The 21,248-nt window shown below is 34.9% G+C and overlaps 1 protein-coding gene across 1 annotated transcript in view; it reads right to left on the reverse strand.

Annotated features, from left to right (window-relative positions):
* Positions 1 to 20,814, reverse strand: part of LOC110521125 (runt-related transcription factor 2) — a 222,718-nt gene extending 201,904 nt beyond the window's left edge. Inside the window, exon 1 of the mRNA XM_036976438.1 lies at positions 20,313 to 20,814. Coding sequence (XP_036832333.1) covers positions 20,313 to 20,370 — 58 coding nt within the window. The 5' untranslated portion in view covers positions 20,371 to 20,814. The remainder of the gene's footprint in view (positions 1 to 20,312) is intronic.
* Positions 20,815 to 21,248: the final 434 nt, after the last annotated feature.

A 21,248-nucleotide genomic window follows, 5' to 3' on the forward strand; every position in this document is an offset into this window, starting at 1 on the left:
AAGGTACTGTACTGTAGGGTAGTGTAATGTACTGTACTGTAGGGTAGTGTAATGTACTGTACTGTAGGGTAGTGTAATGTACTGTACTGTAGGGTAGTGTAATGTACTGTACTGTAGTTTAGGGTAGGGTATTGTAGTGTTGTTTAAGGTACTGTACTGTAGGGTAGTGTAATGTACTGTACTGTAGGGTAGTGTAATGTACTGTACTGTAGGGTACTGCATTGCGGGCGCGAGGGAGGTTGACACATGTTCATGATTACTGCCCCTCCCCACTCTGCCACTACCATGACTTAGAATACATCAAATCCTAACGTCTCCATCTGAACGCCAAGTCAAATTTAACCAGACATTTTTCTGAATAGGAATCCCACCGTTAAGAGTTTAGTTAACGGCTAGTGTTTGTTTATCCCTGAGAAACAAGACTCATATTGATTTATATTGATTCCTAAATTTAAAAACTACTCCGAGACAGAACCTGAGATATTCATAATTCACGTATAGGATTGGAAAGGGATACTAGATGAGCCATTTTTAGTCACCTGTATTTGTCCATCAGTTCAGATGTCCTAATACACAGCAGTCGAACTAATATGTTGCCAAACAGAAGACGCTGCTCTGGGAATTATTCCTGCATCTGTACGAGCAGATTGTAGATTTAAAGATTAATTGAAGTTTAAAGTTTAATGAGGTGTTGCCGAGACAACAGATACATGTGCAAAAACAAACAGAAACATAATTTATAGATTGAACTACAACAACTTGATTTTGATATTTTAAAATGATATATATTTCTTTGAACTCAGGGCTCCAATCATGTTATTTTCCCTTCAATCCATTTGTGTTAAATAACAGACTAATAAATGACCCCTGCTGTTCTGCTTTACTCCATGTGATACAATAACAAGACACATGGAGAAATATACTGCATCTATACTGATTACTGATTCATGTTGTAGATATCTATACAGGGTGATAGTTACTGATTCATGTTGTAGATATCTATACAGGGTGATAGTTACTGATACATGTAGATATCTATACAGGGTGATAGTTACTGATTCATGTAGATATCTATACAGGGTGATAGTTACTGATTCATATTGTAGATATCTATACAGGGTGATAGTTACTGATTCATGTTGTAGATATCTATACAGGGTGATAGTTACTGATTCATGTTGTAGATATCTATACAGGGTGATAGTTACTGATACATGTAGATATCTATACAGGGTGATAGTTACTGATTCATGTAGATATCTATACAGGGTGATAGTTACTGATACATGTTGTAGATATCTATACAGGGTGATAGTTACTGATTCATGTTGTAGATATCTATACAGGGTGATAGTTACTGATTCATGTTGTAGATATCTATACAGGGTGATAGTTACTGATTCATGTTGTAGATATCTATACAGGGTGATAGTTACTGATACATGTAGATATCTATACAGGGTGATAGTTACTGATTCATGTTGTAGATATCTATACAGGGTGATAGTTACTGATACATGTAGATATCTATACAGGGTGATAGTTACTGGTTCATGTTGTAGATATCTATACAGGGTGATAGTTACTGATTAGTGTAGATATCTATACAGGGTGATAGTTACTGATTCATGTAGATATCTATACAGGGTGATAGTTACTGGTTCATGTTGTAGATATCTATACAGGGTGATAGTTACTGATTCATGTAGATATCTATACAGGGTGATAGTTACTGGTTCATGTTGTAGATATCTATACAGGGTGATAGTTACTGATACATGTAGATATCTATACAGGGTGATAGTTACTGATACATGTAGATATCTATACAGGGTGATAGTTATTGATACATGTAGATATCTATACAGGGTGATAGTTACTGATTCATGTTGTAGATATCCATACAGGGTGATAGTTACTGATACATGTAGAAATCTACACAGGGTAATAGTCACTGATACGTGTAGATATATATACAGGGTAATAGATACTGATACCTGTATGTTCCTATACAGGGTAATAGTTACTGATACATGTAGATATCTATACAGGGTGATAGTTACTGATACATGTAGATATCTATACAGGGTGATAGTTACTGATTCATGTAGATATCTATACAGGGTGATAGTTACTGATTCATGTTGTAGATATCTATACAGGGTGATAGTTACTGATACATGTAGATATCTATACAGGGTGATAGTTACTGATTCATGTAGATATCTATACAGGGTGATAGTTACTGATTCATGTTGTAGATATCTATACAGGGTGATAGTTACTGATACATGTAGATATCTATACAGGGTGATAGTTACTGATACATGTAGATATCTATACAGGGTGATAGTTACTAATACATGTAGATATCTATACAGGGTGATAGTTACTGATTCATGTTGTAGATATCCATACAGGGTGATAGTTACTGATACATGTAGAAATCTACACAGGGTAATAGTCACTGATACGTGTAGATATATAGACAGGGTAATAGATACTGATACCTGTATGTTCCTATACAGGGTAATAGTTACTGATACATGTAGATATCTATACAGGGTGATAGTTACTGATACATGTAGATATCTATACAGGGTGATAGTTACTGATACATGTAGATATCTATACAGGGTGATAGTTACTGATACATGTAGATATCTATACAGGGTGATAGTTACTGATACATGTAGATATCTATACAGGGTGATAGTTACTGATACATGTAGATATCTATACAGGGTGATAGTTACTGGTTCATATTGTAGATATCTATACAGGGTGATAGTTACTGATTAATGTTGTAGATATCTATACAGGGTGATAGTTACTGATACATGTAGATATCTATACAGGGTGATAGTTACTGATACATGTTGTAGATATCTATACAGGGTGATAGTTACTGATTCATGTAGATATCTATACAGGGTGATAGTTACTGATACATGTAGATATCTATACAGGGTGATAGTTACTGATTCATGTTGTAGATATCTATACAGGGTAATAGTTACTGATACATGTAGATATCTATACAGGGTAATAGTTACTGATTCATGTAGATATCTATACAGGGTGATAGTTACTGATTCATATTGTAGATATCTATACAGGGTGATAGTTACTGATTCATGTTGTAGATATCTATACAGGGTGATAGTTACTGATTCATGTAGATATCTATACAGGGTGATAGTTACTGATTCATGTTGTAGATATCTATACAGGGTGATAGTTACTGATACATGTAGATATCTATACAGGGTGATAGTTACTGATTCATGTTGTAGATATATATACAGGGTGATAGTTACTGATACATGTAGATATCTATACAGGGTAATAGTTACTGATACATGTAGATATATATACAGGGTGATAGTTACTGATACATGTTGTAGATATCTATACAGGGTGATAGTTACTGATTCATGTAGATATCTATACAGGGTGATAGTTACTGATTCATGTAGATATCTATACAGGGTAATAGTTACTGATTCATGTAGATATCTATACAGGGTAATAGTCACTGATTCATGTTGTAGATATCTATACAGGGTGATAGTTACTGATTCATGTAGATATCTATACAGGGTGATAGTTACTGATACATGTAGATATATATACAGGGTGATAGTTACTGATACATGTAGATATCTATACAGGGTGATAGTTACTGATTCATATTGTAGATATCTATACAGGGTGATAGTTACTGATACATGTAGATATCTATACAGGGTGATAGTTACTGATACATGTAGATATATATACAGGGTGATAGTTACTGATACATGTAGATATCTATACAGGGTGATAGTTACTGATTCATGTTGTAGATATCTATACAGGGTGATAGTTACTGATACATGTAGATATCTATACAGGGTGATAGTTACTGATACATGTAGATATCTATACAGGGTGATAGTTACTGATTCATGTAGATATCTATACAGGGTGATAGTTACTGATTCATGTAGATATCTATACAGGGTGATAGTTACTGGTTCATGTTGTAGATATCTATACAGGGTGATAGTTACTGATTCATGTAGATATCTATACAGGGTGATAGTTACTGATACATGTAGATATCTATACAGGGTGATAGTTACTGATTCATGTAGATATCTATACAGGGTGATAGTTACTGATTCATGTAGATATCTATACAGGGTGATAGTTACTGGTTCATGTTGTAGATATCTATACAGGGTGATAGTTACTGATTCATGTAGATATCTATACAGGGTGATAGTCACTGATACATGTAGATATCTATACAGGGTGATAGTTACTGATACATGTAGATATCTATACAGGGTGATAGTTACTGATACATGTAGATATCTATACAGGGTAATAGTTACTGATACATGTAGATATCTATACAGGGTGATAGTTACTGATACATGTAGATATCTATACAGGGTAATAGTTACTGATTCATGTAGATATCTATACAGGGTGATAGTTACTGGTTCATGTTGTAGATATCTATACAGGGTGATAGTTACTGATACATGTAGATATATATACAGGGTGATAGTTACTGATACATGTAGATATCTATACAGGGTAATAGTTACTGATACATGTAGATATCTATACAGGGTGATAGTTACTGATACATGTAGATATCTATACAGGGTGATAGTTACTGATACATGTAGATATATATACAGGGTGATAGTTACTGATACATGTAGATATCTATACAGGGTGATAGTTACTGATTCATGTTGTAGATATCTATACAGGGTGATAGTTACTGATACATGTAGATATCTATACAGGGTGATAGTTACTGATTCATGTAGATATCTATACAGGGTAATAGTTACTGATTCATATTGTAGATATCTATACAGGGTGATAGTTACTGATTCATGTTGTAGATATCTATACAGGGTGATAGTTACTGATACATGTAGATATATATACAGGGTGATAGTTACTGATACATGTAGATATCTATACAGGGTAATAGTTACTGATACATGTAGATATCTATACAGGGTGATAGTTACTGATACATGTAGATATCTATACAGGGTGATAGTTACTGATACATGTAGATATATATACAGGGTGATAGTTACTGATACATGTAGATATATATACAGGGTGATAGTTACTGATACATGTAGATATCTATACAGGGTGATAGTTACTGATACATGTAGATATCTATACAGGGTGATAGTTACTGATACATGTAGATATCTATACAGCGTGATAGTTACTGATACATGTAGATATCTATACAGGGTGATAGTTACTGATACATGTAGATATCTATACAGGGTAATAGTTACTGATACATGTAGATATCTATACAGGGTGATAGTTACTGATACATGTAGAAATCTATACAGGGTGATAGTTACTGATACATGTAGATATCTATACAGGGTGATAGTTACTGATTCATGTAGATATCTATACAGGGTAATAGTTACTGATACATGTAGATATCTATACAGGGTGATAGTTACTGATACATGTAGATATCTATACAGGGTGATAGTTACTGATACATGTAGATATCTATACAGGGTGATAGTTACTGATACATGTAGATATCTATACAGGGTGATAGTTACTGATACATGTAGATATCTATACAGGGTGATAGTTACTGATACATGTAGATATCTATACAGGGTGATAGTTACTGATACATGTAGATATCTATACAGGGTGATAGTTACTGATACATGTAGATATCTATACAGGGTGATAGTTACTGATACATGTAGATATCTATACAGGGTGATAGTTACTGATACATGTAGATATCTATACAGGGTGATAGTTACTCATTCATGTTGTCAATGTCAATGATCTGGTTCTTCTACACTGGTTCACTCTCAGATGGCCTTTCTATTCTGCTTTCTGTCCTTTTCCTCTCCTCTCCTCTCCTCTCCTCAAGACATATGGATAAATATACTGCATCTATACTGATTACTGATTCATGTTGTAGATATCTATACAGGGTGATAGTTACTGATACATGTAGATATCTATACATGGTGATAGTTACTGATTCATGTAGATATCTATACTGGGTGATAGTTACTGATACATGTAGATATCTATACAGGGTGATAGTTACTGATACATGTAGATATCTATACAGGGTGATAGTTACTGATACATGTAGATATCTATACAGGGTGATAGTTACTGATTCATGTTGTAGATATCTATACAGGGTGATAGTTACTGATTCATGTTGTAGATATCTATACAGGGTGATAGTTACTGATACATGTAGATATCTATACAGGGTGATAGTTACTGATACATGTAGATATCTATACAGGGTGATAGTTACTGATACATGTAGATATCTATACAGGGTGATAGTTACTGATTCATGTTGTAGATATCTATACAGGGTGATAGTTAGTGATTCATGTAGATATCTATACAGGGTGATAGTTACTGATACATGTAGATATCTATACAGGGTGATAGTTACTGATTCATGTTGTCAATGATTTGGTTATTCTACACTGGTTCACTCTCAGATGGCCTTTCTATTCTGCTTTCTGTCCTTTTCCTCTCCTCTCCTCTCCTCTCCTCAAGACACATGGATAAATATACTGCATCTATACTGATTACTGATTCATGTTGTAGATATCTATACAGGGTGATAGTTACTGATACATGTAGATATCTATACAGGGTGATAGTTACTGATACATGTAGATATCTATACTGGGTGATAGTTACTGATACATGTAGATATCTATACAGGGTGATAGTTACTGATACATGTAGATATCTATACAGGGTGATAGTTACTGATACATGTAGATATCTATACTGGGTGATAGTTACTGATACATGTAGATATCTATACAGGGTGATAGTTACTGATTCATGTAGATATCTATACAGGGTGATAGTTACTGATTCATGTTGTAGATATCTATACAGGGTGATAGTTACTGATACATGTAGATATCTATACAGGGTGATAGTTACTGATACATGTAGATATCTATACAGGGTGATAGTTACTGATACATGTAGATATCTATACAGGGTGATAGTTACTGATTCATGTAGATATCTATACAGGGTGATAGTTACTGATTCATGTTGTAGATATCTATACAGGGTGATAGTTACTGATACATGTAGATATCTATACAGGGTGATAGTTACTGATTCATGTTGTCAATGTCAATGATCTGGTTCTTCTACACTGGTTCACTCTCAGATGGCCTTTCTATTCTGCTTTCTGTCCTTTTCCTCTCCTCTCCTCTCCTCTCCTCAAGACACATGGATAAATATACTGCATCTATACTGATTACTGATTCATGTTGTAGATATCTATACAGGGTGATAGTTACTGATACATGTAGATATCTATACAGGGTGATAGTTACTGATACATGTAGATATCTATACAGGGTGATAGTTACTGATACATGTAGATATCTATACAGGGTGATAGTTACTGATACATGTAGATATCTATACAGGGTAATAGTTACTGATACATGTAGATATCTATACAGGGTGATAGTTACTGATACATGTAGATATCTATACAGGGTGATAGTTACTGATACATGTAGATATCTATACAGGGTGATAGTTACTGATACATGTAGATATCTATACAGGGTGATAGTTACTGATACATGTAGATATCTATACAGGGTGATAGTTACTGATACATGTAGATATCTATACAGGGTGATAGTTACTGATTCATGTTGTAGATATCTATACAGGGTGATAGTTACTGATACATGTAGATATCTATACAGGGTGATAGTTACTGATTCATGTTGTAGATATCTATACAGGGTGATAGTTACTGATACATGTAGATATCTATACAGGGTGATAGTTACTGGTTCATGTTGTAGATATCTATACAGGGTGATAGTTACTGATACATGTAGATATCTATACAGGGTGATAGTTACTGATACATGTAGATATCTATACAGGGTGATAGTTACTGATACATGTAGATATCTATACAGGGTGATAGTTACTGATACATGCAGATATCTATACAGGGTGATAGTTACTGATACATGTAGATATCTATACAGGGTGATAGTTACTGATACATGTAGATATCTATACAGGGTGATAGTTACTGATACATGTAGATATCTATACAGGGTGATAGTTACTGATACATGTAGATATCTATACAGGGTGATAGTTACTGATACATGTAGATATCTATACAGGGTGATAGTTACTGATTCATGTAGATATCTATACAGGGTGATAGTTACTGATTCATGTAGATATCTATACAGGGTGATAGTTACTGATTCATGTTGTAGATATCTATACAGGGTGATAGTTACTGATACATGTAGATATCTATACAGGGTGATAGTTACTGATACATGTAGATATCTATACAGGGTGATAGTTACTGATACATGTAGATATCTATACAGGGTGATAGTTACTGATACATATAGATATCTATACAGGGTGATAGTTACTGATACATGTAGATATCTATACAGGGTGATAGTTACTGATACATGTAGATATCTATACAGGGTGATAGTTACTGATTCATGTAGATATCTATACAGGGTGATAGTTACTGATTCATGTAGATATCTATACAGGGTGATAGTTACTGATTCATGTAGATATCTATACAGGGTGATAGTTACTGATTCATGTAGATATCTATACAGGGTGATAGTTACTGATTCATGTAGATATCTATACAGGGTGATAGTTACTGATACATGTAGATATCTATACAGGGTGATAGTTACTGATTCATGTAGATATCTATACAGGGTGATAGTTACTGATACATGTAGATATCTATACAGGGTGATAGTTACTGATTCATGTAGATATCTATACAGGGTGATAGTTACTGATACATGTAGATATCTATACAGGGTGATAGTTACTGATACATGTAGATATCTATACAGGGTGATAGTTACTGATACATGTAGATATCTATACAGGGTGATAGTTACTGATTCATGTTGTCAATGTCAATGATCTGGTTCTTCTACACTGGTTCACTCTCAGATGGCCTTTCTATTCTGCTTTCTGTCCTTTTCCTCTCCTCTCCTCTCCTCTCCTCAAGACATATGGATAAATATACTGCATCTATACTGATTACTGATTCATGTTGTAGATATCTATACATGGTGATAGTTACTGATTCATGTAGATATCTATACTGGGTTATAGTTACTGATACATGTAGATATCTATACAGGGTGATAGTTACTGATACATGTAGATATCTATACAGGGTGATAGTTACTGATACATGTAGATATCTATACAGGGTGATAGTTACTGATTCATGTTGTAGATATCTATACAGGGTGATAGTTACTGATTCATGTTGTAGATATCTATACAGGGTGATAGTTACTGATTAGTGTAGATATCTATACAGGGTGATAGTTACTGATACATGTAGATATCTATACAGGGTGATAGTTACTGATACATGTAGATATCTATACAGGGTGATAGTTACTGATTCATGTTGTAGATATCTATACAGGGTGATAGTTAGTGATTCATGTAGATATCTATACAGGGTGATAGTTACTGATACATGTAGATATCTATACAGGGTGATAGTTACTGATTCATGTTGTCAATGATTTGGTTATTCTACACTGGTTCACTCTCAGATGGCCTTTCTATTCTGCTTTCTGTCCTTTTCCTCTCCTCTCCTCTCCTCTCCTCAAGACACATGGATAAATATACTGCATCTATACTGATTACTGATTCATGTTGTAGATATCTATACAGGGTGATAGTTACTGATACATGTAGATATCTATACAGGGTGATAGTTACTGATACATGTAGATATCTATACTGGGTGATAGTTACTGATACATGTAGATATCTATACAGGGTGATAGTTACTGATACATGTAGATATCTATACAGGGTGATAGTTACTGATACATGTAGATATCTATACTGGGTGATAGTTACTGATACATGTAGATATCTATACAGGGTGATAGTTACTGATTCATGTAGATATCTATACAGGGTGATAGTTACTGATTCATGTTGTAGATATCTATACAGGGTGATAGTTACTGATACATGTAGATATCTATACAGGGTGATAGTTACTGATACATGTAGATATCTATACAGGGTGATAGTTACTGATACATGTAGATATCTATACAGGGTGATAGTTACTGATTCATGTAGATATCTATACAGGGTGATAGTTACTGATTCATGTTGTAGATATCTATACAGGGTGATAGTTACTGATACATGTAGATATCTATACAGGGTGATAGTTACTGATTCATGTTGTCAATGTCAATGATCTGGTTCTTCTACACTGGTTCACTCTCAGATGGCCTTTCTATTCTGCTTTCTGTCCTTTTCCTCTCCTCTCCTCTCCTCTCCTCAAGACACATGGATAAATATACTGCATCTATACTGATTACTGATTCATGTTGTAGATATCTATACAGGGTGATAGTTACTGATACATGTAGATATCTATACAGGGTGATAGTTACTGATACATGTAGATATCTATACAGGGTGATAGTTACTGATACATGTAGATATCTATACAGGGTGATAGTTACTGATACATGTAGATATCTATACAGGGTAATAGTTACTGATACATGTAGATATCTATACAGGGTGATAGTTACTGATACATGTAGATATCTATACAGGGTGATAGTTACTGATACATGTAGATATCTATACAGGGTGATAGTTACTGATACATGTAGATATCTATACAGGGTGATAGTTACTGATACATGTAGATATCTATACAGGGTGATAGTTACTGATACATGTAGATATCTATACAGGGTGATAGTTACTGATACATGTAGATATCTATACAGGGTGATAGTTACTGATACATGTAGATATCTATACAGGGTGATAGTTACTGATTCATGTTGTAGATATCTATACAGGGTGATAGTTACTGATACATGTAGATATCTATACAGGGTGATAGTTACTGGTTCATGTTGTAGATATCTATACAGGGTGATAGTTACTGATACATGTAGATATCTATACAGGGTGATAGTTACTGATACATGTAGATATCTATACAGGGTGATAGTTACTGATACATGTAGATATCTATACAGGGTGATAGTTACTGATACATGCAGATATCTATACAGGGTGATAGTTACTGATACATGTAGATATCTATACAGGGTGATAGTTACTGATACATGTAGATATCTATACAGGGTGATAGTTACTGATTCATGTAGATATCTATACAGGGTGATAGTTACTGATTCATGTTGTAGATATCTATACAGGGTGATAGTTACTGATACATGTAGATATCTATACAGGGTGATAGTTACTGATTCATGTTGTCAATGTCAATGATCTGGTTCTTCTACACTGGTTCACTCTCAGATGGCCTTTCTATTCTGCTTTCTGTCCTTTTCCTCTCCTCTCCTCTCCTCTCCTCAAGACACATGGATAAATATACTGCATCTATACTGATTACTGATTCATGTTGTAGATATCTATACAGGGTGATAGTTACTGATACATGTAGATATCTATACAGGGTGATAGTTACTGATTCATGTTGTAGATATCTATACAGGGTGATAGTTACTGATTCATGTTGTAGATATCTATACAGGGTGATAGTTACTGATTAGTGTAGATATCTATACAGGGTGATAGTTACTGATACATGTAGATATCTATACAGGGTGATAGTTACTGATACATGTAGATATCTATACAGGGTGATAGTTACTGATTCATGTTGTAGATATCTATACAGGGTGATAGTTAGTGATTCATGTAGATATCTATACAGGGTGATAGTTACTGATACATGTAGATATCTATACAGGGTGATAGTTACTGATTCATGTTGTCAATGATTTGGTTATTCTACACTGGTTCACTCTCAGATGGCCTTTCTATTCTGCTTTCTGTCCTTTTCCTCTCCTCTCCTCTCCTCTCCTCAAGACACATGGATAAATATACTGCATCTATACTGATTACTGATTCATGTTGTAGATATCTATACAGGGTGATAGTTACTGATACATGTAGATATCTATACAGGGTGATAGTTACTGATACATGTAGATATCTATACTGGGTGATAGTTACTGATACATGTAGATATCTATACAGGGTGATAGTTACTGATACATGTAGATATCTATACAGGGTGATAGTTACTGATACATGTAGATATCTATACTGGGTGATAGTTACTGATACATGTAGATATCTATACAGGGTGATAGTTACTGATTCATGTAGATATCTATACAGGGTGATAGTTACTGATTCATGTTGTAGATATCTATACAGGGTGATAGTTACTGATACATGTAGATATCTATACAGGGTGATAGTTACTGATACATGTAGATATCTATACAGGGTGATAGTTACTGATACATGTAGATATCTATACAGGGTGATAGTTACTGATTCATGTAGATATCTATACAGGGTGATAGTTACTGATTCATGTTGTAGATATCTATACAGGGTGATAGTTACTGATACATGTAGATATCTATACAGGGTGATAGTTACTGATTCATGTTGTCAATGTCAATGATCTGGTTCTTCTACACTGGTTCACTCTCAGATGGCCTTTCTATTCTGCTTTCTGTCCTTTTCCTCTCCTCTCCTCTCCTCTCCTCAAGACACATGGATAAATATACTGCATCTATACTGATTACTGATTCATGTTGTAGATATCTATACAGGGTGATAGTTACTGATACATGTAGATATCTATACAGGGTGATAGTTACTGATACATGTAGATATCTATACAGGGTGATAGTTACTGATACATGTAGATATCTATACAGGGTGATAGTTACTGATACATGTAGATATCTATACAGGGTAATAGTTACTGATACATGTAGATATCTATACAGGGTGATAGTTACTGATACATGTAGATATCTATACAGGGTGATAGTTACTGATACATGTAGATATCTATACAGGGTGATAGTTACTGATACATGTAGATATCTATACAGGGTGATAGTTACTGATACATGTAGATATCTATACAGGGTGATAGTTACTGATACATGTAGATATCTATACAGGGTGATAGTTACTGATTCATGTTGTAGATATCTATACAGGGTGATAGTTACTGATACATGTAGATATCTATACAGGGTGATAGTTACTGATTCATGTTGTAGATATCTATACAGGGTGATAGTTACTGATACATGTAGATATCTATACAGGGTGATAGTTACTGGTTCATGTTGTAGATATCTATACAGGGTGATAGTTACTGATACATGTAGATATCTATACAGGGTGATAGTTACTGATACATGTAGATATCTATACAGGGTGATAGTTACTGATACATGTAGATATCTATACAGGGTGATAGTTACTGATACATGCAGATATCTATACAGGGTGATAGTTACTGATACATGTAGATATCTATACAGGGTGATAGTTACTGATACATGTAGATATCTATACAGGGTGATAGTTACTGATACATGTAGATATCTATACAGGGTGATAGTTACTGATACATGTAGATATCTATACAGGGTGATAGTTACTGATACATGTAGATATCTATACAGGGTGATAGTTACTGATTCATGTAGATATCTATACAGGGTGATAGTTACTGATTCATGTAGATATCTATACAGGGTGATAGTTACTGATTCATGTTGTAGATATCTATACAGGGTGATAGTTACTGATACATGTAGATATCTATACAGGGTGATAGTTACTGATACATGTAGATATCTATACAGGGTGATAGTTACTGATACATGTAGATATCTATACAGGGTGATAGTTACTGATACATATAGATATCTATACAGGGTGATAGTTACTGATACATGTAGATATCTATACAGGGTGATAGTTACTGATTCATGTAGATATCTATACAGGGTGATAGTTACTGATTCATGTAGATATCTATACAGGGTGATAGTTACTGATTCATGTAGATATCTATACAGGGTGATAGTTACTGATTCATGTAGATATCTATACAGGGTGATAGTTACTGATTCATGTAGATATCTATACAGGGTGATAGTTACTGATACATGTAGATATCTATACAGGGTGATAGTTACTGATTCATGTAGATATCTATACAGGGTGATAGTTACTGATACATGTAGATATCTATACAGGGTGATAGTTACTGATTCATGTAGATATCTATACAGGGTGATAGTTACTGATACATGTAGATATCTATACAGGGTGATAGTTACTGATTCATGTTGTCAATGATTTGGTTATTCTACACTGGTTCGCTCTCAGATGGCCTTTCTATTCTGCTTTCTGTCCTTTTCCTCTCCTCTCCTCTCCTCTCCTCTCCTCTCCTCTCCTCTCCTCTCCTCTCCTCTCCTCTCCTCTCCTCTCCTCTCCTCTCCTCTCCTCTCCCCTCTCCCTGTTCCACTGCCTGCTTTTCATTTCCCCCAGTGCTGCTCCTCTCCCATAGTACAAACTCCCCACAACAGGGACATGGTGCGGGATCAGAGGTTAACCTCTTAATAGGTGGTGCTGATTGGTGGAAGTACCCCCATCTCCCTTGGCTCTCACTGTGCACTATTCATCTGTGCGGCGGGCACTCACTTACTCACACACACACACACACACACACACACACACACACACACACACACACACACAACGTGTGGATATCCATAGACCTCCAGTCATTGTGCTAACGCAAGTTAGCTTTGGCTCACGGAACTTCCTCTAACTTCCTTCATACTGGACACAGAGACATACAAATGGTATCCATGAGTTCATCTGACTCTGGGTCAGTAGATAAAGGGCCTCGTCTGACTCTGGGTCAGTAGATAAAGGACCTCATCTGACTCTGGGTCAGTAGATAAAGGACCTCATCTGACTCTGGGTCAGTAGATAAAGGCCCTCATCTGACTCGGGGTCAGTAGATAAAGGGCCTCATCTGACTCTGGGTCAGTAGATAAAGGACCTCATCTGACTCTGGGTCAGTAGATAAAGGACCTCATCTGACTCTGGGTCAGTAGATAAAGGCCCTCATCTGACTCGGGGTCAGTAGATAAAGGGCCTCATCTGACTCTGGGTCAGTAGATAAAGGACCTCATCTGACTCTGGGTCAGTAGATAAAGGTCCTCATCTGACTCTGGGTCAGTAGATAAAGGACCTCATCTGACTCTGGGTCAGTAGATAAAGAGCCTCATTGCCAAAATCCTGAAGTATCCCTTTAAATAAACGCTCACTCCCTTTGGCCTTGAAATGGAAACATTTCTCCTTAACTTGTAATTCACCTCACAGTGAGAGGAAAGAATGGTGTGATTCATACTGCTCTGGTTCAGTGTGTGAGTTATGTAGTTAACTTATCACGCAAAATAGAGCCCTTCTTGAAATGTAAGGACTGAAAACCCAAAGTAGATATAAAGTAGTGTTGCTATAAAATATACAGTTAAAGTATATATATGTATAAAGTAGTGTCGTTATAACATGTACATTTAAAGTATATATATATATACATATACATATATATATAAAGTAGTGTTGTTATAATATATACATGTATATATATATATATATATATATATATATATACACATATATACATATATACACATATATATCTATAAAGTAGTGGTGTTATAATATATACATTTAAAGTGTATATATATATAAAAAGTAGTGTTGTTATAATATATACATTTAAAGTATATGTATTGTTGTGCTGTTATAACATATAATTATCAAGTATATATATAAAGCAGTGATGTTATAATATATACATATAAAGTATATATATATATATATATATATATATATATATATATAAAGTAGTGTTGTTATAATATATACATTTAAAGTAAATATATATATAAAGTAGTGTTGTTATAATATATAAATATAAAGTATATATATATATATATATGAAGTAGTGATGTTATAATATATAAATATATGATATATATATATAAGGTAGTGTTGTTATAATATATACAAATAATATATATATATAAAGTAGTGTTGTTATAATATGTACATATAAAGTATATATATATATATATATAAAATATAAATACAAAGTATATATATATACAGTAGTGTTGTTATAATATATACAAATAAAGTATATATATATATATATATAAAGTAGTGTTGTTATAATATGAACATATAAAGTATATATATATTTAATATATAAATACAAAGTATATATATATACAGTAGTGTTGTTATAATATATACAAATAAAGTATATATATATATATGAAGTAGTGTTGTTATAATATATACCTAGAAAGTACATATATATATATATATATATATATAAAGTTGTGCTGTTATAACATATACATCTAAAGTATATACATATAAAGTATATATATATAAAGTATATAAAGTATATATATATATATAAATATAAATATAAAGTAGTCTTGTTATAATATATAAATATAAAGTGTATATATATATATATAAAGTAGTGTTGTTATTATATATATACATTTAAAGTAAATATATATATAAAGTAGTGTTGTTATAATATATACCCATAAAGTAGATATATATATAAAGTAGTGCTGTTATAACATATAAATCTAAAGTATATACATGTAAAGTATATATATAAAGTATATAAAGTATATATATATATATATATGTATATCTATAAATATAAAGTATATATATAATATATAATTACATAGTATATATATAAAGTAGTGCTTTTATAATATGTACATATAAAGTATATATATATATATATATATATATGTATATCTATAAATATAAAGTATATATATAATATATAATTACATAGTATATATATAAAGTAGTGCTTTTATAATATGTACATATAAAGTATATATATATATATATATAAAGTAGTGCTGTTATAATATATACATATAAAGTATATATATATATGAAGTAGTGCTGTTATAACATATAAATCTAAAGTATATATATAAAGTATATATATATATATATCTATAAATATAAACTAGTGTTGTTATAATATATAAATATAAAGTATATATATAATATATAAATACAAAGTATATATATATAAAGTAGTGTTGTTATAATATGTAGATATAAAGTATATATATATAAATTAGTGCTGTTATAACATATAAATATAAAGTATATATATATAAAATGTGTTGCTATAATATATACATATAAAGTATATATATCTATATATTTATTTATATATTTATATATTTTATTTATATTTATATATAAAGTAGTGTTGTTATAATATATAAATATAAAGTATATATATAATATATAAATACAAAGTATGTATATATAAAGTAGTGTTGTTATATTATATACATATAAAGTATATATATATATATATATATATATATATATATATATATATATAAAGTAGTGTTGTTATAATATGTAGATATAAAGTATATATATATAAATTAGTGCTGTTATAACATATAAATATAAAGTATATACATATAAAGTTTGTTGCTATAATATATACATATAAAGTATATATATCTATATATTTATTTATATATTTATATATTTTATCTATATTTATATATAAAGTAGTGTTGTTATAATATATAAATACAGAGTATATATATAGTAGTGTAGTGATTAGTTGATAGCTCAAAATTAACCTTCAAGATAACGTTTTTACGTCGAGTTATTAAATAGTATATTTTTAAAATCATATAATCTATTCATTTACGATGTTTGAATCAGTAAGACAGTATTCTACAAAGGTCATTCTTTAGGGGGAAAGATACACGATAACACAATTCATTAACTGGTTCAGTAACGAAATGGGAGCTGGTTCAGTAACGAAATGGGAGCTGGTTCAGTGACAAAATGGGAGCTGGTTCAGTGACGAAATGGGAGCTGGTTCAGTGACGAAATGGGAGCTGGTTCAGCGATGAAATGGGAGCTGGTTTAGTGATGAAATGGGAGCTGGTTTAGTGATGAAATGGTAGCTGGTTTAGTGACGAAATGGGAGCTGGTTTAGTGATGAAATGGGAGCTGGTTTAGTGACGAAATGGGAGCTGGTTCAGTGATGAAATGGGAGCTGGTTCAGTGATGAAATGGGAGCTCTGCACAGGTCAATAGAACTGGGTTTTTAAGTTTATCAGAGGATGCATTAGTTTAGTCAAATAGTGAAATAAAATATTTACTATTTTTGTATGAAGACAACTCTATCTGTAAAGGCAAAAATGATCTTTGTATTTTTTTAATTTAACAAGGCAAGTCAGTTACAATGACGGCCCACCCCGGCCAAACCTTAACCCGGATGACGCTGGGCCAATTGTGCGCCGCCCTATGGGACTCCCAGGGGCATTATCTCCCTCCCTGTATATGAGCCAGGGACATTATCTCCCTCCCTGTATATGAGCCAGGGAAATTATCTCCCTCCAGTATATGAGCCAGGGAAATGATCTCCCTCCAGTTTATGAGCCAGGGAAATGATCTCCCTCTAGTTTATGAGCCAGGGAAATGATCTCCCTCCAGTTTATGAACCAGGGAAATGATCTCCCTCCCTTTATATGAGCCAGGGAAATGATCGCCCTCCAGTATATGAGCCAGGGAAATGATCTCCCTCCAGTATATGAGCCAGGGAAATGATCTCCCTCCAGTATATGAGCCAGGGAAATGATCTCCCTCCAGTTTATGAGCCAGGGAAATTATCTCCCTCCAGTATATGAGCCAGGGAAATGATCTCCCTCCAGTTTATGAGCCAGGGAAATGATCTCCCTCCCTGTATATGAACCAGGGAAATGATCTCCCTCTAGTATATGAGCCAGGGAAATGATCTCCCTCCAGTATATGAGCCAGGGAAATGACATCCCTCCAGTTTATGAGGCAGGGAAATGATCTCCCTCCAGTATATGAGCCAGGGAAATGATCTCCCTCCAGTATATGAGCCAGGGAAATGATCTCCCTCCCAGTAGACGAGCCAGGGAAATAATCTCCCTCCAAATTGATTAGAGAGACATACTGAGAAACCTCTGGACTCGGCATCCATCTTCTGATCTAGCACACACACAGCTAGATAACACACATCTAGCACACAGTAAACACACACCTAACACACAGAAAACACACACCTAACACACAGTAAACACACACCTAACACACAGGCAACACACACCTAACACACAGGCAACACACACATAACCACACAGCCCCGGTATTCCCTGTCTGTTCTCGTCACATTTTGTTCCAATGCTCCACTGTAAATCCATTCTGTTGTTGGCCGTTTGTTTACGTTGAAATCTCTCCGTTCCTGTGTTGCTTGACAAATGTAGCTTTAAGTTGTTCAAACATGTCATCTCCCTCTTCCAGAGATATTTACTAACAACATCATGAGGCACATACCATCATCTCACAGTCAGGCGTTTAGCTGGTTCATATTTACACACTACAAATCCCCAAATGGTTGTTTAGGCTATTAAATGTTCCTTGTCCCCTGACCCTTAACCCCTGACCCTTAACCCTAACCCTGATCCCAACCCTTAACCCTAACCCTGATCCCAACCCTTAAACCCTGATCCCAACCCTTAAACCTAACCCTGATCCCAACCCTTAACCCTAACCCTGATCCCAACCCTTAAACCCTGATCCCAAATCTTAAACCCTGATCCCAACCCTTAAACCCTGATCCCAACCCTTAAACCCTGATCCCAACCCTTAAACCTAACCCTGATCCCAAGCCTTAACCCTAACATTGACCCAGACCCCAACCTCTAACCTGAACCCAAACACTAACTCAGACAAAGCTTCATCCAACAGTCAAACACTAACTCAGACAAAGCCTCATCCAACGGTCAAACACTAACTCAGACAAAGCCTCATCCAACGGTCAAACACTAACTCAGACAAAGCCTCATCCAACGGTCAAACACTAACTCAGACAAAGCCACATCCAACGGTCAACAAACACTAACTCAGACAAAGCCTCATCCAACGGTCAAACACTAACTCAAACACAGCCTCATCCAACGGTCAAACACTAACTCAGACACAGCCTCATCCAACGGTCAAACACTAACTCAGACAAAGCCTCATCCAACGGTCAAACACTAACTCAGACAAAGCCTCATCCAACAGTGAAACACTAACTCAGACAAAGCCTCCAACGGTCAACGTGAGACAGTAGTCTGTCAACAGACAGAGTAGTGTACTCACCCCAGACACAGCATCATCTAGGTTGGTTAGTCTGTCAACAGACAGAGTAGTGTACTCACCCCAGAAGAAGGTCTGCTGACATGGTGTAACAGTACTGAAGAGGCTGTTGGAAGCCATTGCTGCTCCTCGTTGCCTTGACACCAAAGCCTACTGGTGGTTCCACTGTGGTAAGCCTGACCCCTGACCTCTAGCTCCTAAACCAAGAGCACGCACCAAGTCATGGAGAAGGAGAGAAGAAAGAAAAAAAACATCCACAAGAAAGTCTTTCTGGAGTCAAGTATTCAGACGACCGCAAGTAACGACCAGGTCTGGTTCAGATGAAAAAAATGGATTGTCTTTGCGGAGGGCTGGTGGGTGGTGGTGTGGAAGTCGCTAGCTGGGTGAGTGTGGTCGGGTTGGAACGTCCTTACTGGCTAAGGTAGTGCGGTGCTGCGTTAGCCCCTGTGACTGGTGCAGACCCGATCACATTAACCAGTTAAACTCCCAGAGATATGTTACCCAGAGGGCCAAGCGTGGCAGCGTGGCGTGGCTGGCGTGTCTGTGGTTGCTGGGAGGCGAGGAGAGCGGAGCCTCACACTACCCGACAGACAGACAGACACCAGCTTTAAACTTTGTCTCCTTCCTGCCTGCCTTCCTTCTGCTGTCACTGGAGAGACCTGGTCACATGGTCCTGATGTCATCACTGAACAACAGTTGACTAGGACAGCCTACCACTCTAGCTTTCCTCTTTTATCCTCTCTTCTTTCTCTGTCTCTCTCTCTCTCTCTCTCTGTCGCTCTCTCTCTCCTCTCTCTCTCTCTCTCTGTCGCTCTCTCTCTCTCCACTCTCTCTCTCGTTGTTCCCTCCTTCCGAGACTGTAGGGGATGGGCCAGGTCCTCCAGGCTAAGGGGGGCTGGGGGGTCTGTCTCTCCATGGTAGAACATTCAGAGGGGGCACAGTGGCTCACTGCCTCAGCCTCTGGAGAACACACAGCACCATACATTTCCTTCACTCTT

Source organism: Oncorhynchus mykiss, chromosome 4, assembly GCF_013265735.2.
Source record: "Oncorhynchus mykiss isolate Arlee chromosome 4, USDA_OmykA_1.1, whole genome shotgun sequence".
Taxonomy (NCBI): Eukaryota; Metazoa; Chordata; class Actinopteri; order Salmoniformes; family Salmonidae; genus Oncorhynchus; species Oncorhynchus mykiss.